This window comes from Aspergillus fischeri, genomic scaffold (genome assembly GCF_000149645.3).
Source record: "Aspergillus fischeri NRRL 181 1099437636252 genomic scaffold, whole genome shotgun sequence".
Lineage (NCBI taxonomy): Eukaryota > Fungi > Ascomycota > Eurotiomycetes > Eurotiales > Aspergillaceae > Aspergillus > Aspergillus fischeri.
Window position 1 is genome coordinate 2,528,825 of NW_001509768.1, and position 25,755 is coordinate 2,554,579.

The 25,755-nt window shown below is 49.3% G+C and overlaps 10 protein-coding genes across 10 annotated transcripts, besides 1 other annotated feature; 5 read left to right on the forward strand and 5 right to left on the reverse strand.

Annotated features, from left to right (window-relative positions):
• Positions 1 to 6,822: 6,822 nt before the first annotated feature.
• Positions 6,823 to 8,515, reverse strand: NFIA_070550 (putative COP9 signalosome subunit 2 (CsnB); the record flags this gene model as incomplete). The annotated part of the gene is made up of 4 exons (XM_001263780.1): positions 6,823 to 8,073; positions 8,130 to 8,190; positions 8,253 to 8,411; positions 8,472 to 8,515. The coding sequence occupies 4 exons, from the start codon at positions 8,513 to 8,515 to the stop codon at positions 6,823 to 6,825; spliced, it is 1,515 nt and encodes a 504-aa protein (XP_001263781.1).
• A 1,425-nt stretch (positions 8,516 to 9,940) lies between these two features.
• rho3 (Rho family GTPase RHO3) lies at positions 9,941 to 10,960 on the forward strand (the record flags this gene model as incomplete). Its single annotated transcript, XM_001263781.1, has 5 exons — positions 9,941 to 9,990; positions 10,059 to 10,109; positions 10,371 to 10,509; positions 10,581 to 10,782; positions 10,842 to 10,960. 5 exons carry the CDS (start codon positions 9,941 to 9,943, stop codon positions 10,958 to 10,960), a joined length of 561 nt encoding a protein of 186 aa, XP_001263782.1.
• A 564-nt stretch (positions 10,961 to 11,524) lies between these two features.
• Positions 11,525 to 12,445, reverse strand: NFIA_070570 (lipoyl(octanoyl) transferase LIP2; the record flags this gene model as incomplete). The annotated part of the gene is made up of 1 exon (XM_001263782.1): positions 11,525 to 12,445. One exon carries the CDS (start codon positions 12,443 to 12,445, stop codon positions 11,525 to 11,527), a length of 921 nt encoding a protein of 306 aa, XP_001263783.1.
• A 522-nt stretch (positions 12,446 to 12,967) lies between these two features.
• Positions 12,968 to 13,770, reverse strand: NFIA_070580 (pyridoxamine 5'-phosphate oxidase family protein; the record flags this gene model as incomplete). The annotated part of the gene is made up of 2 exons (XM_001263783.1): positions 12,968 to 13,582; positions 13,654 to 13,770. The coding sequence occupies 2 exons, from the start codon at positions 13,768 to 13,770 to the stop codon at positions 12,968 to 12,970; spliced, it is 732 nt and encodes a 243-aa protein (XP_001263784.1).
• A 1,394-nt stretch (positions 13,771 to 15,164) lies between these two features.
• NFIA_070590 (NIPSNAP family protein) lies at positions 15,165 to 16,418 on the forward strand (the record flags this gene model as incomplete). Its single annotated transcript, XM_001263784.1, has 2 exons — positions 15,165 to 15,837; positions 15,934 to 16,418. The coding sequence occupies 2 exons, from the start codon at positions 15,165 to 15,167 to the stop codon at positions 16,416 to 16,418; spliced, it is 1,158 nt and encodes a 385-aa protein (XP_001263785.1).
• A 1,246-nt stretch (positions 16,419 to 17,664) lies between these two features.
• NFIA_070600 (aminoalcoholphosphotransferase) lies at positions 17,665 to 19,286 on the forward strand (the record flags this gene model as incomplete). The annotated part of the gene is made up of 6 exons (XM_001263785.1): positions 17,665 to 17,804; positions 17,972 to 18,058; positions 18,180 to 18,226; positions 18,298 to 18,393; positions 18,448 to 19,118; positions 19,158 to 19,286. 6 exons carry the CDS (start codon positions 17,665 to 17,667, stop codon positions 19,284 to 19,286), a joined length of 1,170 nt encoding a protein of 389 aa, XP_001263786.1.
• Positions 19,287 to 20,077: 791 nt separating this feature from the next.
• On the forward strand, positions 20,078 to 20,587 carry NFIA_070610 (40S ribosomal eS27 domain-containing protein; the record flags this gene model as incomplete). The annotated part of the gene is made up of 3 exons (XM_001263786.1): positions 20,078 to 20,200; positions 20,264 to 20,326; positions 20,405 to 20,587. 3 exons carry the CDS (start codon positions 20,078 to 20,080, stop codon positions 20,585 to 20,587), a joined length of 369 nt encoding a protein of 122 aa, XP_001263787.1.
• Positions 20,588 to 21,852: 1,265 nt separating this feature from the next.
• Positions 21,853 to 21,882: a microsatellite.
• NFIA_070620 (uncharacterized protein) lies at positions 21,871 to 22,364 on the reverse strand (the record flags this gene model as incomplete). Its single annotated transcript, XM_001263787.1, has 2 exons — positions 21,871 to 22,171; positions 22,300 to 22,364. 2 exons carry the CDS (start codon positions 22,362 to 22,364, stop codon positions 21,871 to 21,873), a joined length of 366 nt encoding a protein of 121 aa, XP_001263788.1.
• Positions 22,365 to 22,739: 375 nt separating this feature from the next.
• On the forward strand, positions 22,740 to 23,606 carry NFIA_070630 (alpha/beta hydrolase; the record flags this gene model as incomplete). The annotated part of the gene is made up of 1 exon (XM_001263788.1): positions 22,740 to 23,606. One exon carries the CDS (start codon positions 22,740 to 22,742, stop codon positions 23,604 to 23,606), a length of 867 nt encoding a protein of 288 aa, XP_001263789.1.
• A 280-nt stretch (positions 23,607 to 23,886) lies between these two features.
• NFIA_070640 (proteasome regulatory particle lid subunit RPN5) lies at positions 23,887 to 25,581 on the reverse strand (the record flags this gene model as incomplete). Its single annotated transcript, XM_001263789.1, has 5 exons — positions 23,887 to 24,489; positions 24,545 to 25,033; positions 25,086 to 25,322; positions 25,386 to 25,442; positions 25,495 to 25,581. The coding sequence occupies 5 exons, from the start codon at positions 25,579 to 25,581 to the stop codon at positions 23,887 to 23,889; spliced, it is 1,473 nt and encodes a 490-aa protein (XP_001263790.1).
• Positions 25,582 to 25,755: the final 174 nt, after the last annotated feature.

The window sequence follows — 25,755 nt, forward strand, 5'->3', positions numbered from 1 at the left end:
GGCTGAGAAAAGCCGCAGAAGGCTGAAGATCTTGCTGGTACAAGTCCTGTCTGCCTGGAAAATGATTTGAGAGACCGAAGGGATTCCAAGAAAGATCCGACAAGGACATGGCATTCAAGGACGTAAACTCCGTACGGCAAGAGCTTTGAGTCTCTGGAGTGGATTCACTGAAGTCTAGAAGACCCCGTTGTCAGTTTCCTTTTTCGCAGCCGAGGAAAGGGGCTGCAGCGAAGAATCTGGTAGACGTACAAGGCAGGAGAAGCGATCATCATCTGCACAGGGTGTGCTGTGGCGGAACAGGGAACAGCAGCTGGTTTGGTCCGTGGATAATCCCCTCGGCCTGACGATGCGGGTGCGCAATTCTTGACAATATCTTGACAGGCGCAACGATCTAAAATTCCACGCACTTTAGCAAGGCACATCAATATTCATCAGATTGAACAAGGCGTCATGTCTGGAGACAAAGGAATAGTTGAAAACTGTTGTGAGGTATAGAATTAACCAATCAGGGGGAAAAGGAAATTAAGCGCCAGCCACACTACATGAACGGCTTAGGTAGGGAGAAAACGCGCGATCAAAGTAGACAGCAGAAGCCAAGCAGAGTTTATCAGATCGTCTTTCGCGATCGAGAACAATCAAAATGAAGGACGAAAACATGCGGGAAACGATTCGAGATAAAGACGAGGTGTGTAAGGCCGTCAGCTGCAGTGTCATGGTGGTAGGTACCAGGCTCGAGTCGAGTCCAGAAAAAGGGACGCATCGTTTCGATTGAGAGGTTCGTGCTCGACTGGACTGGGTTATGGACATCGAAAAACAGCACCAGATGCGTCGGAAGCTCGTTGACGAACCATATCCGAGACCGGGTCTACTTCGTCGCCTTGCAAGGATGTGGAAGGATTCCCATTAGGTCCACCGGATGAACGAATAGAAGCACGGAAATGGATTCTCCTCGGACGATACCATGACTCGCTTGCGGCCTCGACCGTCGACGAAGTGATATACGATTGTATCCCTTCTGTCAAGGTTTGTTGCTTCTCTTGCGATACCTCATCCTACTTCACATGGACCAGTGGATGGGGCATATGTGCCTTTATCCGGACATGAGGAAGTCATAGCAGGCGGTGATAAGGGTTGGTAAGCTGGCAAGGGGGATGGGATCGAAAAAATAAATTTTGGCAAGCAAGGAAAGGGAAAAAATTGAAGCTCTGACCTTTTTCTTTTTGCTGTTGATGGATAATGCACAATAGTCGATGAGGTATTATTTGAGAATGTCGTAGTCTCTCGTAACGCTGCGTGTCTAAATTCTTAAGGCTGCATATATCCAACCCACACGTGCTGGTGCGTGATATGACAGAACGCAATAGTTGATAATATAATCCTTGGGAAAAGAAGAGTCGAGAAAATGACGACGATGTTGATGGTGGTGCCGCGGTGATAGCTCGGGTGTAGAAGACAGGGATGCGATAGGCGACTCTGAGTTGACTTAAGAGAGGAATAATATGTGCTAGGAAAGTTAGGCCGAGATATTATAGGTGAAAGGGACGACAATGAGGCAGACGACGATGGCGACAATGATGATAAATAATAAGAGCTTAAGAAGGTAACCTGCGATTATTATAATTATTATCTCCAAATCCCAGTCCGGCCGTCGAGTTCGCGGGGAGCAGTTCCCTGGGTTGACCTGTCAAGGATGGCCGGGAAAGATGATTGAATGGACGAGGGGGGAAAAGCGCGGGGTTTATGATTATTTAGTTCGAAGTTGTGGGCGTTATCGGTCAGGTCAAGAAAGTAAAAAAGACGGGTTTTGGGTAAAGTAATGTACTCAGTAAGGCACTGGTGGATTCCGCCCGGATCAATGGGAATGGGTCTTAGACTCTTAGTCTGTCATGCTTTTGGGCCTTTGAAGGCGTTAAAGGAGCTTATGAGACAATAGATAGATTGCCCTGGAGGAGTAATACTATGCAGAGTAATAATAGCTCCTAGCTCTTCTGAAACCCGCGAGTAAATGGCGTCCAAACATGGGCCAGATTCAAATGGAACTGACAAAATGTGGGAATTCACTGCATCAGGAAGACTGCGTGCCGATGATAGTGGCGACAAAAAGATAAGCTGGGAAGGGAAAAGAGGGAGCCAAAGAGTAGGAAACAATTGCAAAGGACAACGTAAATAATTTACGAGGGGTTGTGTGTGTTCCAGGAGATAGTTGCAGCGGAATCATCGGGGAAGGGCGTCGACTCTTTCAACCGCTTCATCTACCTTAATTACAGGTCGGAGTACGGAGTAGTCTGGAGAAATTCATTGAGAACGCACGCCTGGTACAGTAGTAGGATGTGTTTCCCATTGACCACTTGCCAAGGATGAACCTAAAGTGATGATTCCTCCCATTGGCATTGCTACTGTTGTTGCTGCTGTTACACGCTTTTTGGGATTGTCCTCCTTCGATAGTATCCAAGTATACCTTACCTAGCTTGTCAGTACGTAAGTATGCGGCTTGTGATCATCAGCTTGACAAATCAGTAGGCAACTTGGTGTGATCTCCATGGCCAATGAACCATTGAGGGACAGACGATTCGAGAAGATTACCCTTTCAGAAAGCTAGACGAGACAGGAGGAACCTTTGTGGGAACTGGTAAGGAGTAGTTAAGAGATATGGACAATTGAGAGCAATGAATCAACAGTCTGAGACACCACGATCACAAGCTGCAAATGCCGGATTGCGTTGATTGGTGGCCATTCGGGGGGGACTGCTGCGGTGCATCTCGAGATGCCCCAGTCGTACGGAATATCCGTCCAATTAATTATAGGAGTGACGGTCCGGAGAGCTAAGTGTCCAAGTGACGCCAGTATCCAGCTAGGTGCTCAGATCGCAGCAACTATCTACATACTCTAGGTACGAGATACAAGGCAGAGTCGTATCTAGATAGTTACCTAGAGATCCAGAAGACCTCCAAGGCACGCGCCGTACTGGTGGAAACTGTCGTAAGTAGACCCAGTTTAGATAGTTAAGTTTCACAGAATCTGGCGAGAAGAAAGCCGAAAAAAAAAAAAAAATGGAAAAAAGGAATAAAAAGGAAAAATAAAATAGAAAGGTAAAGACGGGGATCCACCAGGATGACTTAAGAGATGGCAAAGGAACAAAGAAAAAGAAACAAGCGACCTGAGAAGAATCCCCGATCTCGATGCAACATTTGGTTCTGCGCCTCTGCCTCGATTTCCCATGCAGTTGGAAGCGGCCACATGTCACAGCAGGAAACATGTTGCTGCTAAGCGTCATTATTATTTGTTGATTCTTTCTTAACTGTTGTCCTTGAGCTCCACTATTTGTTACTGACAGCCTAACACGAAGGATAAAGTGGGCCATCCAAGAAATCAGGATCTCTTGCTTGTGGATCATCATTGTTTTTCAGTATATCTAACGACCAACGAAAGACTTGGGGTCATCAGTATCGCTAGTCAGTGGTTGCGCTCACATTGTATCTTATTTTCTTCCAGACTTCATTGACCAAATGTGCAGAGAACTCTGTTTAATTCCTGCAAAGGTTAACCTTGTAGTCCAATCGCAATGAGCATCATCAAGCATTTAACACACCTAAATGTGTGTTTGGAGGAGCACTACCCTCCTTTATGGTGTACTACAAAGTAGATGCCTACCAACATGCAGCCTGTGACAAATATCACCTACCACTGATATTGCCTAGTGTTTCATCCGGTCACTCGGCATAAACAAGCGGTATCATTCCAAGCTTGCCATACTTCGTCCCTCCATACTTAATATGGAGAGCAAAGGGCAATGGTGGAGATAATGATAACCTACTTGCCACTTGAGATGTCAGTGCTCTTGAGATGCTGACCAATTTAAAGTTAGGTCTATGTTGTAAAGCTTCCAATAACGAACCCCATTCTGCAATGAGAATATTCTGAAATGATGAGTTGATGACATTATGAGCAAGTCTGTTCAGCACAAAGCATCAGATGACGAGTTCGCGATGATGTACACAGGAATCAGATGCGTTTGAAGTGTAATATTTACCTTTCTTGCTTATTGTCATCCCTATCACTTAGTCAAACACTATCGCCAGCAGGGGCTGACATTCTCATAAACGTGCTGCGGAATCAGGCCACTGAATGCGGTTGCCCCCCTGTAATCAATGTGCTCGGGGTCTCGGTGTCAATGATCCAGTAGAGTCTTAAGAAAAGGTGACTCTTTCTGCCTGTGATGACCCTTAAGCCTTCCTATTGATGGTCTCGGACGGTCTGTCCTTTAGGTTATGCTTCCGAACTATCCAGCTGGTGCATCAACCCCTTCATCTGATCTCAAGACTCCTGCCTGTTCCGGTTGAGGCCTCTTTAAGAGGTATAGATGTTCCATTTGGTCCAGATCTTACTCAATATTGACATTTATCCGGTTGTATGGTCTTGCCTGGCTCGGTCCCCGATCAGTAAGCCATACTCCGTATATCACAGCAGACTATCATTCCTTCATTGCATGGGTGAACATCTTTCCTGGTAGAGTTCACCAATCTCGATCCAACTAGGATGAGGCTTGCATATGCGGCTACGGAAGTATCTCCGAAGCAATCACATACACATATCACATAGTAGTTGCTGAATCATGGAGCTCTTTGATTGCTTGATCTATGGTTGCTGGTTTGACAAACCAGGCTATCCAGCAGTCCCGTTGACTAGCGGTTGCCTTTCTTTCTCCTCTTCCGCTAGTGGAAACCCCACAATTGTGGTTGATAGCTGCAAGGCATGAATCGGACTGGACGATGGCCCCAGTCCCTGACGCGGAAGCCATACCGGCGATGGTGAGCCCGAGAAATAATTAGCTTCTTACATGACCTATCTATTAGTGCCTTTGCAGGGAAACCGAGACCCGTCGAATGTACAGAGTAGACTCCCTCGTGTCCTTCCATGCTCTATCCAGCCAAGCAGAAGCTACACATTGCTCTAATTTTACTTCATTGCTGTTCATTTCATGCACATGGCATCCACTTAATATTGGACATCTTAACGCCTGTGAGGCAGCACTTTCTCGTGTTGCTGTTGAAAATCCAACCGCAGCTCCCACGCATCAATCTACAACAAAGTACAACATGTATGGGTACTTTTACGCTGCACATATCGATAGTAGATCTCCATTTTATTATCTTATCTTTTTTTTTTCTCTGTCTAGAGAACCCAGCTTTCATTTTTCTTTGTTGTACCCCTGCCAATATGAAAGCCAAATATTATTTCCGTCAGGCTCACCGGTGATTTCATTTGACATTTATTTATTATTTGATATACGCGGAGATTTCTCGGCAACCAAAGTGCGAACCCATCCATTGTTCTCTATCAGGTACAGTCCTGTATTTACCTCTCTAAAACAGTAATTAGATAGCAATATGTTCGCATTCAATCCGATCAACACCTGTCCAAAGTTTTGCCACACCAAGCTAAATGAACCATGCCTGAAATTACTCCCCTTCAAAGAACAATCGATGGTCGATCCACTTCCACCATCTGTCTAGATACACGACGACCAAGGTGATCACGTTGGCCAAAGTGGATTAATAGATAAGTAGGTAGATAGTGGATCCTTAACAATCATATTAATGAATTGACGCGGGATTTGAAGGTTTCGGTAAGAGCGGGGCCGCACCGAAAAGTCAGGGCAACGGTGAGTTTCTGGACCGTGGCGTCTCGCAGACCGCCAATTGGCAAAAGTACTCTACATCTGGCGGAGTTCCCAACGGGAAACTCTCTGTAGGTACAGAGACGGTGTGCGAATAGAGTCCGTACCTTACGCACGGAGTACAGGAATGAGGTACGGAGTACTGTTGTCAAGGTGGGGGGAACAAGGCGGCCGGATGATGCAGGTAGCAAGTACACTCCGTGGCGCATGTGTACGTAGCAAGTCCCCTGTAGCGTGTACTTCCGTACACCGTTTGAATGATTGACATGGGAGGTCCCGTCCGGTGAGTGGCAGACATTGTTTGATACTACCTAGACTACGGAGTACCCGGGAAGCTATGGTAGACGTCTTTGATAAGTTGGCTCCCAGTTTTTCCATCAAATCATAATCCGCAGAGAGAGCAAGCATCGAGGATAGGTAGACAAGAGATCAGCGCGGACCGCTTCATCAAGTCTCGACTAAGACTTAAAGCGGTAAGTGCCCGCATCGCATCCCGAATCCTTCTACAGAGTAAACTTCCACAGAAGATGAATTGTCCGATCTCCACAGAATGAAGTGTCTGTCGTCAATCGTCATACAGTTGCATCGTACCTTCGGCTACGATATTAACCGCTGCAGTCTGCAGTCTAGTTGTAGTATAGTCTGTAGATAGGTGCTTGAAAAAAGCTGCTCGATGCTTCAGCCGTTTGTTCCCGTGGTCTCCTCCCGTGGACTGGTTCTCAATTTTCCCTCGGGCTCGTCAAGAGTCAAATTACTGAATCTAGAATCAAAAGTGTGGATCCCCCGCTGGTGGACTCCTCTGCAAGTCTGCCAAAACGCATCGGGTGATCAACTCGGGAGTCAGAAGAAGCGAATCACCGACAGTTACCACTCACCCGTATATATATCGCATTAGATAGTTACGGACTCCGTAGACTATCTATCTAGCATCTAACACTTGCGTGTCCCTGATTACCCGCCGGTTGATCATCTACTGCCTAGGGCATAGGACTATGGAGTACCCCGTACTTAGTGCTACTTAGTTATTCCTTAGCTCGGGAAGATTCTGTTTCCATTTCTGCCAGTTCTCCTGCACGCTAGATACGGTAAACAGGGGTCATAACCGGTATTGTTTCGCGGAGATAGTGTCCCCTTCAGTCCCAAGGCTAGAAGGCTCCTACCCCGGCCTTGGAACCCTGTCCTCCCTTGCCCTTCCACCCTGTCCGTACTCGAAAGTTGCTGGCACGTAAACCCGCGGTAGGCGTCTCGTCTCCAAACGCTGATTGGAGCATCGAACCCCCTCTCATCCCATGAAGTTGTGCCGGGTCGTCGCTCTTGAATCCTTCGCCGTCGATTAATGTCGCCCGCCAGAGGCTTTGGAGCGACGCGCTCCACTCCTGAAGGGCACGCAATCGATCCACATCGCTGGCACTTTTAACAACAACAGTTCCGTTTTCTTGGTCAATCTTGGCATTCAACTTCTTGTCAAGGATCAAGTAACTCAGGATATCCTGTACTTCCGGGACGGATATCTTGATGTGCTTGGAGATGAAACTGAGCGAAAACCGCGTGTACGGGGCGATAAATTTGAGGACAGCTTTCGTACGCATGTTACGGCTCACCTCGTCAATGTTTTCCGCGATAAAAGGGTCCGCCAGAACGTCCGGGTTCTTGCTCAAGACCGCTTCGTACGCATGTATATCATCCCGTTGGAATGCATCGACCAAATCTGTCATGGCTGAGATACGCGGATCGTTCTTGTAAGGCTTCGTCTCTTGCGAATCGAAGGGGTTGATGTCGGACTTCATCAGCATCGTTGTGAGGACAAGGTATTTCAACACTTGAATTCGTTGCATCGAGCCTGCTTCGTCGTAGTTTCGGAATGATTCGAAAAAGTCGCTCTGGGCCTCTTCCCAGTTCTCTTCGCTCATATGCATTTTGCCTCCGCATTCGCGGATGATACCCATGATCTTGGGGTGCGGTACGGCCGAGCGCACGCGGAGAGCGCGCTGATATAGCGCCTTGAGCCGTTTGTTGTTTTTTGTCTCGGCGTACATCTGAATCTCCAGGGCATACAGCTCAAGCAAATATGTCCCTTTACTGGGATCATCCGAGCCATCCTCTCGTTGGCACGCACGATGCAGCTCCCGCACTTTCTTGCTCAGTTGCCCATATTCCTTGCGCTCCAACCACAGGCGCGCCAGTTTGATATTTGTTTTGAGCCACAGGCGCTCGTTGTTCGTGTTCTGAAATGAGTTGAGGGTTAGGGAGTAGAATTCTTCCATGCACTGATATGCCCTGTCGTCGTCCGAAGCCTTTTCGATGTAATCGAGCATGTTGTTGATTGACTTTTCAGAGTAGTTGCGAGTGACAGCGGATTTAACGTAGGTAAGGAGCTCTCGATAGTGCTCGACTGCCTGGGAGTAATCAGCCTTCGTCGAGACAGGGCGACTGCCGAAGACCGATGACCTACATCGCTATACCTCCCAAGCTTGAACTCCAACTTAATCGCTTGTTTTAGTCCTCTGAAGCCCCTTCAAGGTTATCAGTGATTTTGGCTCAGCCGATCGATCCAAGTAGAGCAAGACGTCATTACCAATCGCCTTTCTCTTCCTCCATTGCAGGTACACCGAGAAACTCATCTATGGCCTCCTCCGGATTGTCGATCTTGATCTGTTTGGCATTGTAGTATTTGTTCTCGATTCCGACGTCCCCCGACTCATCTTCGTCTGCGTCTTCATATTCAAAATCATACCTAGATCATCGTCAGTTAGCTAGCACGGAAGAGGTCGCATGGAGGATGAGTGTGGCATACTCCTCGTCACCGGAGTCTTGCATGAAGTCATCATCGTCAGACATTGCGAAAAGAGCGGTGGTCGAGCGGAAGAGAGTCGAAATAGGTGTCTAAATACTAATGGAGTGATGAAATTAGGAATGCGGGGACTCAAAGGGTCAACGTAGCAAACGGCGTCAGTCGTTAAAAGGATGATAGTAGAGAGGTACTCCGTAGATGAAAGAGCTTCTGGGACTGGGCTTGAGCTCCCGCGCCTATCGGAGCCTCGGAGCCTGGGGCACAATTGCTGCCCCCGCGCTAGACAGATATTGGCTCCGACACTTAACTAGTAATTTAATTGTTTCGAACATTATCGGCGGTCGTTCAAAATAATATCCAGATATATACATAGAAACATGTTGAGCGACTTTTTTGCATTCTGTACCGCTTATTTTGGGTCTTATCTGCTGGGGTTGGTCCATGATTCTCATCAGTACTCCGTATAGAGTAGCTTATAATGGTTATTATACCCAATAACACGACCTTAAGAGTACTGCATCGCAGGGGCTGTCGTTGGAGATACCAAGCTTACAATTGAATCTGTGAATTGGGGACGTTAAACTCGAGTCTCTTTTACGGTCAAGTGATATACAGCGCTGTCGGACCGCAAAGCATCTCAGATGCCTCGAACAGAACGCGTGCATACATATTCCATGCTCACACTATGTATAGATTCCTCAGTTCGCCTCAATCCGAATTGACGAATATGAAGCTCCGGAAGCTAGATCCAGCTTCCAGAACACTGAGCCACTGACTCTACTGAATACTGAGTCTAGAGATCCAGCAGTGGATCACACAGTGGAGTAAGACTTCAGACCATTGAGATGATGTGAATACTTGCACAGTCACACATATGAAGTACCTTGAATCATAGCTGTCGATTGTCGTGCTACCATGCCTGAGTTGTTGATACAAGAACACGCGGTGCTTGCTTCTGGCTCTGATTTACTAGCGACTCAGCATGAGCATCAACGCGGCTATTGAAAATGGACCTTTAGTAACTGAAATTCGATCATTGATCCCTAACTACCTGGAGATAGGTTCAGGGGCTATGGTCGAGGTATGTACCGTGGGAAACGGAATCAACGTTAAGCCTCTTGGCAGATGGCAATTGTCCTATTCGTGGATTGCCAGCTCTGCAGGAGGATCCGATGTCATCGACCCTGCACGGTCCACGAGGCATGACTTGCGCCGCCTTCGATTCTTAATGTAGATAACTGACAAGTTAGCAACTCTATTCTACTCCGTACTCGGATTGCTTTTATTATTAGGGGCGACATACCTCGCTCAACACTCCTTGATTAGCATTCTTACTTTCTCGCTGTCTTATTCTCCTATTCCGTTTGGTATATACATCCGTCCTGCCGTCACTTGACTTTACCCCAATTTAACCCCCCTTATCCAATTCCTCCCTCCACATCACCAAGGGATCCTCGAAACTGCGTTACAAAATGGAGCTGTGCGGGCGCCAGAAAGTTGTCCAGCGCAAGATGGTACTCTTGTTAGTTTGCATACGGCTCAAGTCTAATCACAGGGGGCAGCTGCCTGACTGACTGACTTCGACTACAGAGGAGATGGTGCTTGCGGCAAGACGTCAGCTTTGAATGTGTTTACAAGAGGGTCAGCAGCTCGATCAATGGCTTTACATACCGACGTATCGAGCATTTGCTAACCATGATGATAGGTTCTTCCCGACAGTCTAGTGAGCTTTTCTTTTCCCGGCCATCAACCCAGTGTTAACCTTTACAACTCTGATAGTGAGCCGACTGTTTTTGGTGAGCGCGTTCCTCTGCTGCAAAGTCGGTAGCTTCTAACAGTTGCTTTTTGGTAGAAAACTATGTCCACGGTATTCTTCCTATTTCGCACAACGCCGGTCGAAAGGTACTCATTCGTTCCAGACATTTTCGTCGACAACGTACACATGGAGTTGTCGCTGTGGGATACAGCCGGTCAAGAAGAATTCGATCGATTACGGGCACTGTCCTACGAGGATACACATGTTATAATGCTATGTTTCAGCGTGAGGCTCCTGCTGCATCTGGAGGGAAGAAGATTGGAGACAAGGCCTGACCATGTGCTTCTCTTGTGCAGGTCGATAGCCCCGACTCGTTCGAAAATGTGGCGACAAAATGGATTGATGAGATTCGCGAGAATTGCCCCGGCGTGAAGTTAGTCCTCACGGCACTCAAATGCGATCTGCGAAAAGACGACGAGTTGAACGACAACCCGAACGCTATCACATTCGAACAAGGATTAGCGAAAGCAAAGGAAATCGGCGCTGTAAAATATCTTGGTGAGAGACTCTCCAACGATGAGTCGGCGATCAGCTATTGATGTTTGATGATATGATAGAATGCTCTGCTGTTCAGAATCGCGGTATCAGGGAGACCTTTTATGAAGCCGCCAAGGTCGCTCTTGATGTGAAGCCTGCAGGATCCAGCGGGTCCAAGGGACAGTGCATTATCCTCTGAATGACTCATTCCATGCGCTGAGGAACACCTTCAGATCGATCGGTCCGATTCACAATCCCGTTTGCATGACGACTTGCCCTCTATCAATCGGCTCGTTTTGACTCATGCGAGTCAGTCGCATATCATGGCTGGTGTTCACAGATACCCTACACTTTTTCTACTCATTTGGCCTCTCTGGGGCCATTTCAGCGCTTCAGTGTGACATCCTTCGACAGCTTCTCTTCTCTATATATACTTTTCGACACCTATTTCCTTATTCCTAATGATTTCTGGGTACGTGATTATCAAGAGGTATACCCGAGTACGGATTGTGGAGCATTTGATTTTCTTGCCTTGTCTACTTGATTTCTTTTCCTTCTATGATTGGTATCATATCCTTGGAGTGATTAACGAAGGTGGCGACTTCATTCCTCCTAATGTTCTTGCAGAACACGCGTACACCTAGGTACCTTTCCAACTGTGATGACTATGTCGAAGTCTATTTATTGGGTGGATATTGCAACACTACTATGACAGATTGAAATAATGTACACCAGTGTCACTGAACCTTTTGTTCTCTTTTCTCTATTGTTGAAGGAGATCCTCTTCCCGAACATTATACACACCCTCGATCTTCTCCCCAGTTGCACGCCCCCCACATGCAAAATCCGCATTCACCCTCTGTACGAACGCATCCACAAACTTGTCCGCAACCTCTCCGGTAGACACACCCGGCACACCCTCGCCCACCAGACTCGTGGCCTCGCGCCCCTCAAGCCCACACGGCACGATCTGCTGAAAATACCACATCGGCTCCTCCGTCACATTAAACCCAATCCCGTAGCTACTGATATTCCGACGGAGATGAACCCCCACAGCGGTGATCTTCTTAGGCAGAACACCATCTGCATCCCCATCTCCACCCGCAGACACAGCCATCGCCGCAGCCGTGTTCGTAGCCGGCCGCGGCCGCACCCACACGCCCGGATCCTCGGTCACAAATCCCTGGATGCCATACCCGCGCAGAACATCGATGACACTATTCTCGAGCAAGCGGATATGGCACCGCGGGGTCAAGCCCAGCCGTCGCAGATCTAGAATCGTGTATGCGACCATCTGCCCGGGCCCATGGTAGGTTGTCTGCCCCCCGCGCAGGGTGGGATGGTACTCTGCTCTGGGCGAGCCATTGGGCGGTGCGGTGAGGATGGAGCGGATGGGTTCCAGGGACGGCGGGAGGGAGAGAGGCGTGGATGGCGAGGAAGGGGCGGTGTTGGAGGGTGGGAGGTCTCGGCGGCCGGTTGTGTAGACCGGGTTCGGGGTGAAGGTTATGATGGTGGGATCTGGGGGTGGGGAATTTGTCCCGCTAGGCTGTATCGCTCCTGTGCCTGCGGTTGCCGGAGAGCCCAGTCGCTTGTATGCGAGAAGACGGTTGGTGAGGATTTGCTGGAGATGGGCGACCCGGGTGAAGGAGGTGATGTCGGGGAAATGAAGGTGTGCAAGCTTCATGGTTGGACGTATTTGTGGTGGTTTGTTCTTGCAATTGAGTTGAGACGGAGATTAGATGCAATTGCGCCTGGATGAAAGCATCATGCGTAATGGTAGGAACGGAAATTGGGTCAGTTGCGAGACTAATGGGATCGGACAGAGTGATATAGAAGACTAAGTACCGAATCCCGTCGGAGGTGTGAAGCTTCGATTTTGATAAGATAGATCCCTTGTGACGTGAGATCATGTGATGACCAAACCAGCCTACTGGATAACTTTGGCGAGGTACAAGATTTACAATTGTGCTTGCGATCAAAGACATATGATTCTCCGTCTTTCGCAGCTAAAATACATGTTTACGGCTAGAGAAGCCTAATTGCTGAAGACAGACTTTCAACGGACATAGATCAAAAAGAGTATGTATGCAAGGCCATGTGCTCATAACAACCCAGTGTGCCGCATAATCAGCTTTGTGGAAAGGTCGCACCGGCTGCTCAGAAAACCGATCACTCCTCATCAAGGTGCTGAGCCGAATGGCCGAGCCTATGGAGTCACGGTCCCGTTGACAAGTGGTTCGTCGGCGTGTGATTCGCTTTCAGACACCAGTTTCCAATCCCGTACGCCACCCTTCCAATCTGCAATGCGACCTTCTCTTACCCGGACCGTGACAACCCGTACGTCATTGTCAATTGATAGACTGGGCCTCCGTTGACCAGCAGCCTGCTGCTGTTGACCGAACATACCCAGCTCTTCTTCGAAAGTGTTGTTCTCCAGATGTCTCTCTTTGCACCAGGCTTCTTCCTCCGAACCAGGTTCCAAAAATCGGGCGGTACCAGTGATAGTTGTCGAAATGCTGGATAGTGCGCTGGTGTTCAGATTGAGGAGCAGGCTAGCCAAGGACGACCGTGTTGCAACGGGCGGCGGGGAACCATCGCGTTGCCCACTGGGATTTGGAGCGCGGGTGGGAGGACGGTGAGACACCCAGTCATGAACTAAAAGAGAGACTCGCGGATTGGTCATGAGATGGTTCGTCTTGCGTGACGAAGGATTCGTTGTCATAATGATTGTCGGATATGGATCAAAGGGGGTTGACGGCAGATAGGTGTAGGACATGAGAGAAATGTGGGGAGTAAGGCCATCGCAAGTTGCAAGGTGGAGCTGTTCAGAATCAGTCAGTCAATATTGAACGAAGAGAACGCAATAATCGGCGAAGGAGAGGAGCAACGTACGAATCTGGAGTTTTTCAGACACGCAATTACCTCAGAAGGGAGAGTAGTTGCGACAAGAGGATGAGTGGTGGTGGCCGAAGCCTCGTATGAAAGCGGTGGATTCAAAGAATCCGTCATTGTGCTGTGATGAAATATATTTGAAGAATTCAAACAATTGGTGATGCACTCAGCATTTCCTTTACTGGCGAAAGGAATACCAGATCAGAGTATTGATCACTGTGCTACCTTAGGCGGTACACAGCCAAGTGGGATATCTCGGTGGAGGGGAATGCAATGAAGAGGGAGAAGCTGCTGTGGCGGTGATCTTGACTGGTTGCGGCCGAGCCCGGATCGCCGATGGATGGAGCTGCCTTGACACCTTACTGTAAGAGCCTTAGTAAGACTAACTTGGAGCTTCCCATCGACGTCACCAAACCTCGGACGGTCGGGCCGGGCCAAAATGGGAACTGATGCTGTCGACTCGAGCGTCTGCGGTAGAGGCAAATTGACATGCAAAGTTAGACCAGTAAGAGAAGCGGGATGGAGCTCTTCAGAGTAAACATTTATCACGATTCATGATGAACATTCTGGGCGGGGACATTCATAAATACACCACTGTCGTCATCAGTTATCACTCTAGTATAGTGGCTTTTCAGCTAGCTAGCACAAGCAGGACTGAGAACTAGAACCACCTCTACAGAGTAGTATTTTACATCTATCTACATTTTGTGTCCCTTGTAGCTCTGGCTTTTACCCAGGATATCGACACCCTACTTGCAGTTTACCTAAGGCTGGTACAATCCCTGCTCCGCAGTGGCAGTACATTGTGTGGGCTTTGTTTCCCCGCACTTCCAGTACTTAGCTACCCTAGGTCCTACGGTAACCTAAGGAACTCCGGTCTCAGAGTAAGCAGCTTTCCCCAGCTTCTTTCCACTCAGTTGCAGACCATCTCCTCAACGCGCCTGTCCACCTCATTTATTTCCTTCCACGATCATTGGTCTATCAGTAATTAACCACATCTAGTATTCTGTATCAGCCATCTGAATATACCAGTTTCATTACCTGCATCTGTGGTCAATTCATAGCAGTCTGATTGGGTGACTAGCGCTTCTCCGCTCCTACATCCACTTGGCTGATCACTGTGCTTGCTACTTGACTCTCACGCCACAAAAAGCAACTGCCTCTGTGCAACAACCTGCACACAGACTAGGTACCAAGTACAGTGTCTCTGCAGCTCTCTTTCCAGATTTAAAGCTGTTTCGTCAATAGATCGCGTGCCAGTTTCATTAATACTACATATCCCTGCTTGTTCTCTGTGCTTCCCCTCTTTGAACAACCGCAGTCTGTGTTTCTGCTGTCTTTGCTCCTTGTGAATCCTTCCTTTTCCCCCTCGACTGTCCCTCCAACCGAGTCGTTTAATCCACAGTCAGACCATACTAATTTGCTCTATTCCTGCACTGTGCCTCAGTTGCCAATCTTTTGATTCTCCCCTTGTTGTCTTCCTGTTCATCTTGTTGTACATTCAGCCCAATATGCTCGCCCCGCGTTTTGTCCGCCCGGTGTCGTCGCTCGTACGGCCCTTCAGCTCGTCTACCACCGTCTATCGGGCTCCTTCCATCCGTGACATTACACCCGACTCGGCCGCTGAATTTAACGCGCGTCAGAAGGAGTTCCGCGAGAATTTGGAGGCAGCTCGCAAGAAGAGGGAACAGCAAGAGAGTCAGTCTGTCGATGCTTCTGGTTCTACCCCAGCTTCCCCTGCTATTCGTGATCGCTTCCGTGAGTACGCTACCGCTTCCACTGCTCCCCGACCGAGCAATGCGAGCAGTGAACTTAGCCCTGTTGTTGATGCCGCCAACGTTCTTGATAGCAAGGCATTGGGCTTACTTTCCACCCACCGTTCTCTAGGAGACGAGCAGTTGTCGGAAGCCAACCAGTCTCCCAAGCGTGGCCCCTTGTCTTCGCTTATTTACGGAACGAAGGAAGGCCAGCATTTCGACAAGGACATCGAGCGTTCATTTTCGCAAGTCCTCGCTCGCGGCAAATACGTCCATTCGATTGTCTTCCATGAGGTCAAACCCGACAAAGTAGATGAATATGTCGCTCTCGTCGGCGAGTGGTACCCCCGCATGGCCAACACCGAAGAAAACAGGGTTAATCTGGTTGGAAGCTGGCGCACGCAAGTGGGAGACAATGACACATTCGGTATTTCCCTCTATGAACCCAAAAATCGCCAATGGGGCCCCCTTCCGTTGAAGCCGTCTATTGAGTCTTTCCGTTGCTGACGTAGCCTTCCGGTAGTGCACATTTGGGAGTACCAGCGTTACGAGGGCTATCATGCCTCTCTGCATAACATTTCTCAACATCCCGAGTTCCCAGCATTTGACCGCAAGTTGAAGAGTCTGATTAAGAGCAAGAAGACGTCCCTGATGCAGGAATTCTCCTTTTGGCCAACAACCCCTCCACGCCGCCTCGGCGGTCTCTTTGAGCTTCGGTCCTACACCCTTCACCCTGGAAACTTGCTTGAGTGGGAGACACACTGGCGCCGCGGCTTGAGGGCGCGCCGTGAAGTTATGGAGGGTGTCGGTGCATGGTTCGTCCAGATTGGTGATCTGAACACGGTGCACCACCTTTGGCAGTTTGCGAACCTGGAGGAGCGGAAGATCCGTCGCGAGCAGTCTTGGGGCATTGAAGGCTGGGCAGAGACAGTCCACAAGACGGTGCCACTCATTCAAAGCATGCAGAGCCGGATTCTGATCCCCATGCCATGGAGCCCGGTTGGCTAAATGAATCCGTGCATTGGGGATTTGTAGAGCTTGCAATCACGAGACCAGGTTGTCCACTTCTGAGGTCGTGGTAGCCAAGCGACCGGAGCCGTCATGACTTGGGTTCCTGCACAAGGTTCAGAGTGCCATGATTGAATTGAAGAGCGCGGCGAGAAAGTGCGACTGTCGACCATTGGTAGTTGCCAGGGCCGCTGCTTTATGGAGACGGGCTCTGATTTCACTGGCACGCTGTGGCTCTGTACGCCCTCCACAGTATTCTGCTACTATACCAACTTAGCTTATAAACCACACCATGGCGTTTTAGCTATGTATCTATCATGTTCCTAACATTTTCATCAACGTTGTATTTAGCAATCTACCTAGAGAGCCCTTTCTCTCTCTCTCTTTCGCTTTGCCTGCATCCGCATGTGTTTCCTCGGATCAAGACAGAATCTGTGTCTCAGTGGCCAACTTGGCACAGCAGTGCTTACTCCATACTGCTGCAGCATCTGATTATGATTAGTCTCCCCCAGTTTTACCCCGCTCTTTGTGGGCTGCGACAAGCTGAGTCAGGCGCCGTTTCGCTCATAGCTTGCTGCTCTCTCTTTTAGTTCTGCGTAGTATCCATAAGTGCTTCACGTGCAAAATACTTGGCCAATTGGCCATAGTCCAAATACAAAAATCACGTGACACTCAATACTGGAATCGCAACTGCACTTCTACAGCGTAGGTTAACACCGACCTCGGTTCAGGCTTGATAGGGAATGCCTCATTAATGAAAATGCATCCATTTATGCCATTCGTGGATTCATTGACTTCATGCATCCAAGGCATCCGAGCACCTTGAGCTAAGAAACCTACGCGTAAAGTACCGTAAGTTCGAATACATGCGGTAGGTTTCTTTGGCCCCGCATCCCGCCCTCAAGGCTGTTTTTTCCGCCGGCAGAAAAAAAGTAGACAAGACAGAAATTTGGTGCTAAAAGGGAACGTCAACAATCCAGATCAGCGTTCCATCTGTCCTTTTTCAATATCCCTCGTCGTCGCCATTACTTTGCTGGGAGTTCCACCGATGCATTACTTTTATAGTATACACTGAACTTTCGATCTTTAAGTTTTGGCCTCCTCTGTTTATCTCGACTTTCTTTGTACTTGAAGTTTAGGATTCACCGCCGGCTTGGCTACTCTCTGGTCGTAACAAAAGCGAAGCAGCGTCTCTCCTGAGCATACTTCCCATAGACTATCCCGGAGCTGGAGCAAGGTCGACAAGATGACCTACATTCGGCAGCATCAATTGCCAAACCTCAAGGCTTATCGATATGCTGGAGTGGATCACTCGCTGATTAGTCGATATGTCCTCAAGCCGTTCTATAACCGATGCGTGATCAACTGTTTCCCCATGGGCATGGCGTGAGTAGCTACGCTCCCATTGAAATATAAAATCTTTCAGTTGCCTGGCATAGCTAACAGTAGTGTTCTACGTCTTTCTATCTAGGCCTAATGCCGTAAGTCTCTAGTCCTCCTGGCTGATCGAGCTTTAGCAGACCAAACTGAGGATTGGTAGATTACCCTGACAGGGTTCTTATTTGTGGTAATCAACTTCATCACCATATTATGGTACAACCCAACGTTAGATCACGATTGCCCTCCATGGGTCTATGCCAGTTGCGCCATTGGGTTGTTCCTGTATCAGACATTCGATGCAGTAGACGGCATGCAAGCGTATGGACTCCCGTCCTCCTTCCCATCTGCTAGTAGACTAGATTGACTGAGTCTTGTCCACAGGCGGAGAACAAGACAAAGCAGCCCCCTTGGGGAGCTGTTTGACCACAGTAAGTAGAATCGTCGCCCGGGATCCTCAAGGACGAAGAGAAAGCGCGATGTTCATTCTCTTTCCCTGCAGGTGTCGATGCATGCAATACGGCTCTCGGGGTAATCATCTTTGCTGGTGTGACGAACCTTGGTCAGACCTGGGCTACTATACTGAGTCTCTTCGGAGGTACGCCGATATTGCCTTCTAGAATTACTCTATCGGAGTACTAATTCGGGTTAGCCACTATGACCTTCTATGTGCAGACATGGGATGAATACTATACTCAAGTTCTGACTCTGGGAATCATCTCTGGTCCCGTTGAAGGTGTTTTGACTCTGTGCACCGTGTTCGCTTTCACTGCCTACCAGGGCGGCGGCAGCTTCTGGCACCGCCCCATGCTTGAGACGATCGGTGTCCCCAAGTTGGATGTGATTCCCGCTCATTTGTATGAGATGCCCTTTACGCAGTGGTATCTGATCTACGGTGCCATCATCCTCTTCTTTGCCACTGGGTCCAGCATTGTGCATGTCATGAAGGTTCAAGCTGAACGTGGAAAGGACCCGGTTAAACCCCTTCATGGCTTGATCCCTCTGGTCACAATGTGGACGCTTGCCCCCGTCTACCTATACTTGCAGCCTACTATTCTGGAACACTACACGATTCCATTCATGCTGTTAGTGGGCTTGATCAACGCCTACGCTGTGGGCAACATGATTGTTGCACACCTGATCAAAGCGGATTTCCCTTTCTCCCATATCTTCGTCGGCATTGTCCCTCTCGCTTTGGGTGTGCTGGACGGTGCTGCGTCCTTGCTCGGTCTTTGGCAGAGTGTTCTTGGGAGCGAATCCGGTCAAGTCGCCTATCTCTTCGGATGTCTGGGTCTGGCCATCGGTGTGTACGGAAGTTTCGTGGTACGTTCTGCTGCCCGACAATAAGGAATCATACTTGAGACTGACGATCCCCAGCACGACGTTATCACTACAATATGTGATTACATTGACATTTGGTGCTTGTCCATCAAGTATCCACATGTCGAAGAGCGGCCAGTTGCTAACGGGCAACCCAAGAAAGTCCTGTAAGGTCAAGAACTGCCCACTGCAACCATTCAGCTGCATATCAACTATGCCAGAATCACATATAACAGCCAATGCGCGACGGGGAGATGTTTGGCGAAGAACTTTAAGTGGGACAGCAATCCCTGATCGCACTGTATTGTATTGTACGCTAGAGCCGTTCAGTCGGGTTACTTTTGCTTCATCTAGACCGATTTGGATTATTGAGCTATACCTCAGGTACATACAGTCTACCTGGTGCCTATATTATAGCTGGTCTGGAAACCAGCCTATGACGAGTTTGACATTATGCGGAAATTGGATTAGCGGTTCATTCAACAGCAGCCTTTTCTAATGAATTTGATACGTTACGGATTAAGCTATTCTCTGCCAAACTCCTGAAGGCAGCCATAACGAATCGACCCTTCTGAGGCCATCATAAAAGAAGTAGCTGGACAGATCCAGAAGGCCGACGATGGGACCTTGATGGCGAAAACACTACCTAATCAGGAATAGCGGGTATGGGGATTAAGCTATACCTCAACAGACATAGCAGACAATATAATTGGCTACCCTTTGGGCGGGGATGGGACGAGCACACGGGCCGTGTCAAAATTACCAGTAAGAGGAAGGTAAGCGAGGGTTTGAGCCCTATTCTCCCCAAACGGGCCCGGCTGGGCGACGCCCTCAGAGAATTCCCTTCAAACTTCGCCATCTCCACGAGACCACCTCTTTCGCTTCAACACCCCTCAAGCAGGCCATCTCCGTCAGCGCAGCATTTCAATCCATTTCGCTGATCGACTTTTTGTCTCGTCAAGATGGTAGGTTTTGCTTGCATTTCGGCTTCATGCAACACCTTGGGATATCCCCTAGCCGTTCTGCTGGACGTCTGCACAGACTACGAGCTTGCTGCCCGTCGTGTGCTCGCCGTCGCCGGACCAGTTTTCATCACAAAATGTCATCAAGGTATCATCGGCTAACACAATTTCTTTCTTTCACAATAGGTTCTCGCGGTCGACCTCCTCAACCCTACTCCTCAGGCTGAGGCTCGCAAGCACAAGCTTAAGGTATGATACCGAAATACACACCTCTCCACCAAGGTCCCGGATCCGATGGCTGATGTTGGGAATCGCTTCGACAAATAGACCCTTGTGCCTGCTCCCCGTTCCTTCTTCATGGACGTCAAGTGCCCCGGCTGCTTCACCATCACCACCGTCTTCTCCCACGCCCAGACCGTCGTCGTCTGCGCCGGCTGCTCGACCGTCCTTTGCCAGCCCACCGGTGGCAAGGCCAGACTCACTGAGGGCTGCTCCTTCCGGAGGAAGTAAATGTCACATTACGACGCAACCAAAGCCGGAGCGATGATTTGGGAAATGTGGCGTTCTTCTTCGACGATGGATTAATCTTTTTTTTTGAGAGAGCAGATTGCAGATAGAAGATGGAGTCCTCGCCCCCTTTGCGGGAAATCTCAAAAAAATTACAAAGTTCGATCCGAAAAAAAAGCATTACCGGGCAGTTAATTGCCACACCCAAAAGCATTGACGATCTGTTAAGCTTTTATTCTCATGGAGGGGAGTTCCGGATATCTGGCACATGAACACGGTCCAACACTATATCAATCCGTTTCTGCATATCTTCTACTCGTTGCTTCTTAACTTTGTTCTTTCACTTGTTCTCACGCACTTGTTGATATTGTACGACAATTCTTCTCATTAACGGATTGTATCTCGGTTACCCTGGAAAAACGACACGGACGATGACGGGCTCCTCCTCTTGAACGATAACGAACAACATCTGCACGTGTCTGGCTAGCCACTGATACCCAGATGTCGGATAAACCTGAGCGTTCGTCGTTGACGGCAGTGGATGGACTCTGGAGTGGCCAGCGCGGCGCTAGGACGGGCGATGTTGCTGGTGGATGATGCGGGAGCGAGTGTCCATGGCAGGAGAGCTTGCAGTTGGTTACGGTTTATTCTGTAGCTAAGCTGTAGTTAGTCTCGACTGCTGTAGTGAATCTCAAGCCCTAGTTTCAGTCCTCTGGTGTCGCCCATGTAATTGTACATGTAAATGAACTTGTTTCCGCATTCGTCTTGTGCTACTTGCTACACACTTCGTAAATCTTACCTCGCTACGGGTATACCGTCGTCGTCCTCGGCCCCGCCCCTTCTCACGTCTTTCTTATCGATTATCACCCCGGTTGCCCCCATATTGCCCCACCTAGTCCACGATTCCCCATGCACACTACAAGTATGACACTATTGACTGACTGCAGAATAAGAGGCAAGCTGCATCGATTGACAGCGGAGCGACACTATGCAACAATACAAAGTTCCATTCGTGTTCGTCTTGCTCATACACTATAATGTGAAGGAGAGTTCGGCCGTTCAGTAATCAGCCTGGTATAAGCTTCATGCGGGATGTCTCGAACCATTCCTCATCCTAGACCTTGACGGGAACAATGGAGATGCGAACTAGGGCAGAAGAACCAGCTCCTTGTCCCTTCGTGACCTATCCATCATCCAGTGACCTACCCACCCCCTAGCGATACCCGGAGGAATGGCGGAACACTCAAAACGAAGGGAGAACTTCAAAGCTAAACCTAAACCTAAACCTAAACCTCAACCAGCGCCTTCGCCTTATCGCGGATCTCCTCCCCAAAGTCCACGGGGTTGTTCGGATCGCCGCCGGTCATCAGCGCCAGCTTACCCGTGGTATCATTGACGAGGGTGTTGGTGAAGTTGTTCCGGCCGAGGACGTCCTGGGCCATGCTGCGGGCGTTGGCGTCACCGGCGCGGAACTTGTCCATGTCGATTCCTTGCAGCTCGCGGTGGGTGTTGCGGACGAAGTCGAAGAGGAAGAAGATGGTTGGGTGGGTGTTGGGGGGCTGCATTTGCGGGTGGGCCTCAAGGGATCTGTTTTGTTGGCACAGTTGGCATATTAGCGACGATCGATTCAGGCTGGGTGTGAGGCTGAGATGAGATGATCGACGATTGGCGTGCATGTGCTAGCTTGTTGGTGATGCTTGCAGGCAGATACGTACGCGAGGAGCTCTTCCATTTTGGCGTCGATGCGGTCGGCGTTGAATTCGAGCTGTTCAGCGCTCATTTTGATGGTATAGATACCTAGATGGACAGTGCTGTGTTTGTGATGAGTGGGAAGACGTTGTGGGAAATTATTGGTAACTAGTAAGCGATCAGTCGATGAGATTAGGTGATGTTGGATGACGATGATCGAATCCGATACATCATGGATAGAAGTGGTGGAGCGACTCCAAAATCAAGGCAAGGAAAAGTTGCCGCGCCTTATCTTATCGCGCGGGAGTTTCCCAACTGCGCTAGAGAGGTACCTTTTCTAGAGATAGGGCCAAGAGATATCAAGCATTCAGTTTCACTTTCGCATAGATGGACAGCTTATAGAATATCTGCATAAATTTTTTTTTTCTAATCGTGACAACCGCAGCAACCTGGCACATCCCTCATCATGGCGTCCCGTCAGCCCCTCAAACTCCTCATGCTTCATGGCTACACCCAGTCCGGCACCCTATTCCACGCCAAAAGCCGCGCCCTCATCAAGCACATCACGAAGGCATTCCCCCTCCACGAAGTCTCCGCCATCTACCCAACAGGCCCTACGCGCCTCAACCCCGCCGACATACCAGGTTACGAGCCGCCCGCAGAGGGGTCCACCGCAGAACAACAGCAGGAGCAAATCGAGGCATACGGGTGGTATCGCCGCTCAAACACCGCCGATCCACCCCTCTACATTGGCCTTGAAGGCGGCCTGGATGCCATCGCCAAGGTCCTCCGCGAGGAAGGGCCCTTCGACGGCGTGATCGGGTTCTCGCAGGGAGCCGCGATGGCCGCCATGGTAGCGTCGCTGCTTGAGCCCGGCCGGAAGGAGGCATTCGAGCATTTCGCTGATCCCAAGGTTGCGTCGGAGGGGTTCGAGGTCAAGGAGCCTGTTGCGGGTGTCGCATTCCCTGCGTCGTTTGAGGAAGTGGGCCATCCGCCTCTGAAGTTTGCGTTGTGTTATAGTGGGTTTCGATCGCCTGGACCGCGATATCGGCCGTTCTATGAGAATCCGCCTATTCAAACACCTATTCTGCATGTTCTGGGATCGTTAGATGCTGTTGTTGACGATACTCGCAGTCGTGCGCTGGTCGAAGCCTGTGCTGGTGATCCGGAAAAAGAGGGGAAGGTTGTCTGGCATCCTGGTGGGCACTTTTTGCCTAGTCAAAGACCGTATTTGGATGCTGCGGTGCGGTTCATCAAAGAGCAACTGGAAGGAAAGCAAGCGAAGGCCGATGCAAAGGAAGACGACGTTAGGGATATGGATTTGCCATTTTAGACTTGGGTCGCCATTTTTGACCTTACTACCCGCTTTGTATATATCTGACTCTACTATTCAGATCATGTCTATAGACTTAGAAGTATCGTGCCTTAGAAGAATACAATATGACAATTGACGATCAGTACCGAAGGCACGAAGGTCTGTGCTATGGAATTCTGCGTTACGCATTAATCCGGGTTCGTTCACTATCAGTATATTTTACACGCTGTTGCAAAATATCTAAGTGCCCAGTCCAACCATGACTCTATCCATATATGCTCCACCAGCCAGATGCGTCTCAACGAGCCTTGCCCTTCTCCCCGCGGGATGGAAGAATTCTGGCCATCATCTCTTCCTTGGTAATTAAATGGTCGATGCGTTCCAATAACCCAAGAAGGCTCTTCATGTCGCTGCTCCATTCGTTCAGCACATCATCGGCATCTCGAGGCTTGGCGAAGTTGACCAGTCGTGCGGGACGGTCAATCTTGGCATAGATGGTTTTTGATGTCACCAGCTCGCTGATGTACTTCTCTGTCTCTTCCTCGGTCAGATCAAGGAGTTCAGTCAGACGGCCCATCTGAATGCGAGTGTAGTACTTGGCTACCACGCGGACATTGTGTTCAATGACGCGCTTGCGGAGATCTTGCCACCTCTTATGTGCCTGATCCTCCGCGGACTGGCTGGGTTGCGCGTTGAACACGTCCGTGTTGCAGAGATGTGGACCAAACTGCTCGGCAACCATGGGCCAACGCATCAGCTCTGGGACGGTGAAGAGCTTGACCAGGCGAGCTTCAACAGGAACTAAGGAGAGTCGAGAATCTTGCTGAATGCGATGCAGCAGATCGGACTGTTCATTGTCGTATGGAGAGAGGACAATGTAGTAGACGATTCGGGCAAGCACCTTGGTAACTATTGTCAGTTTCCACATGAGGAAGACAGGTTAGGTATCGGCTTACTGCTCGCAGTTGCTCCGGGTTATTCTGCACTGATTCCGTGTTCAGGACCTCACGGTAGTGTTTGCAAACAGCCAGATACTTGTAGTCATGATTTGCGAGAATGATCTGCTGCTCGTAATAGCGGAGCTTCAAATCTGTCACGTCTTCGTCGACTTCCATGGGAGGTTCATCGGGAGCGCGTGTCTTTTCTCTTTCCTCAGCCGCCTTCTTGAGCTTTTCAATTTCCTCTGCTGACTTCTTTGGCTTGCGTGCGAAGTATCTCTTGTTGATCTTGCGACTCAAGATCGCAGCTTGTGACCAATCACCACGTTCTATGCAAAGAGCTACCTGCTCTAAGATAAACTCGGTCTTCTCACGCCTCGTCATGGAACCGAAGGTTTCCACCTGCAGCTCGCAAAGGATGTCGGCGGCAGCATTGACGTCACCCTGCGATTTCTTGATGTTCGACAAAATGCGTGTTACACGAGCCCTCTCTACTTCGACGAAAATCTGCAAAGGGTATCAGCGACAGTGTGCTGGAGCGACGGGCCGGAGCACTTACCTTGCCTTCGGTTACGGTCCGCAATGTCTCGATCACAGACAACTTCACATCCATGCTAGGTGTCTCATCCAAAAACTTCATCACCGTCTGAACCATCCTCGTTGTCGCCTGTTTGAGTTGACCATGTTTTTTGGAGAGCAGGAGCACTTGGTCATTGAGGAGATTCCAGTTGCCCGAGTCTTTGCAGATTGTGACGATGGTGACAAGGATCCGTGAAGTAGTAGCGAGATCAGAAGCCTGAATCGAGTGTCAGGTTAGTTTGAGTCGTCAGGAAAGGAGGAATCGGGTATGATGGCATACCTGTCGTGCTTGCTTCTCCAGAACCAGGAGTTTATCGATGGCAGCTTCAACATCGGACTAGGAGCCACCATTAGTACTAGATTAACATCAGAGGGCAAATGCTTCAAACCTTTGCCAGCTGCTCTGCCTCTGGGATCAGCTTGTCAGCATCCTTCGAGAAATCCTTCTCCGGCTTCAAGAGGCCTCCGTCGGACATGGTGACAAGCGCTGAGACGTCACTTCTTGAAATCGTCGTACTGATGCGTAGAAATTGGAAGCTCTGTATTTGTATACCCCAGAGGTTCCACTAATTCTGAAAGAAGAGTGCTGATTAGGTTTGAAATAGATTCTAGATAGATGGACTTGAAGCTCTGACAGTATGTACGATGTA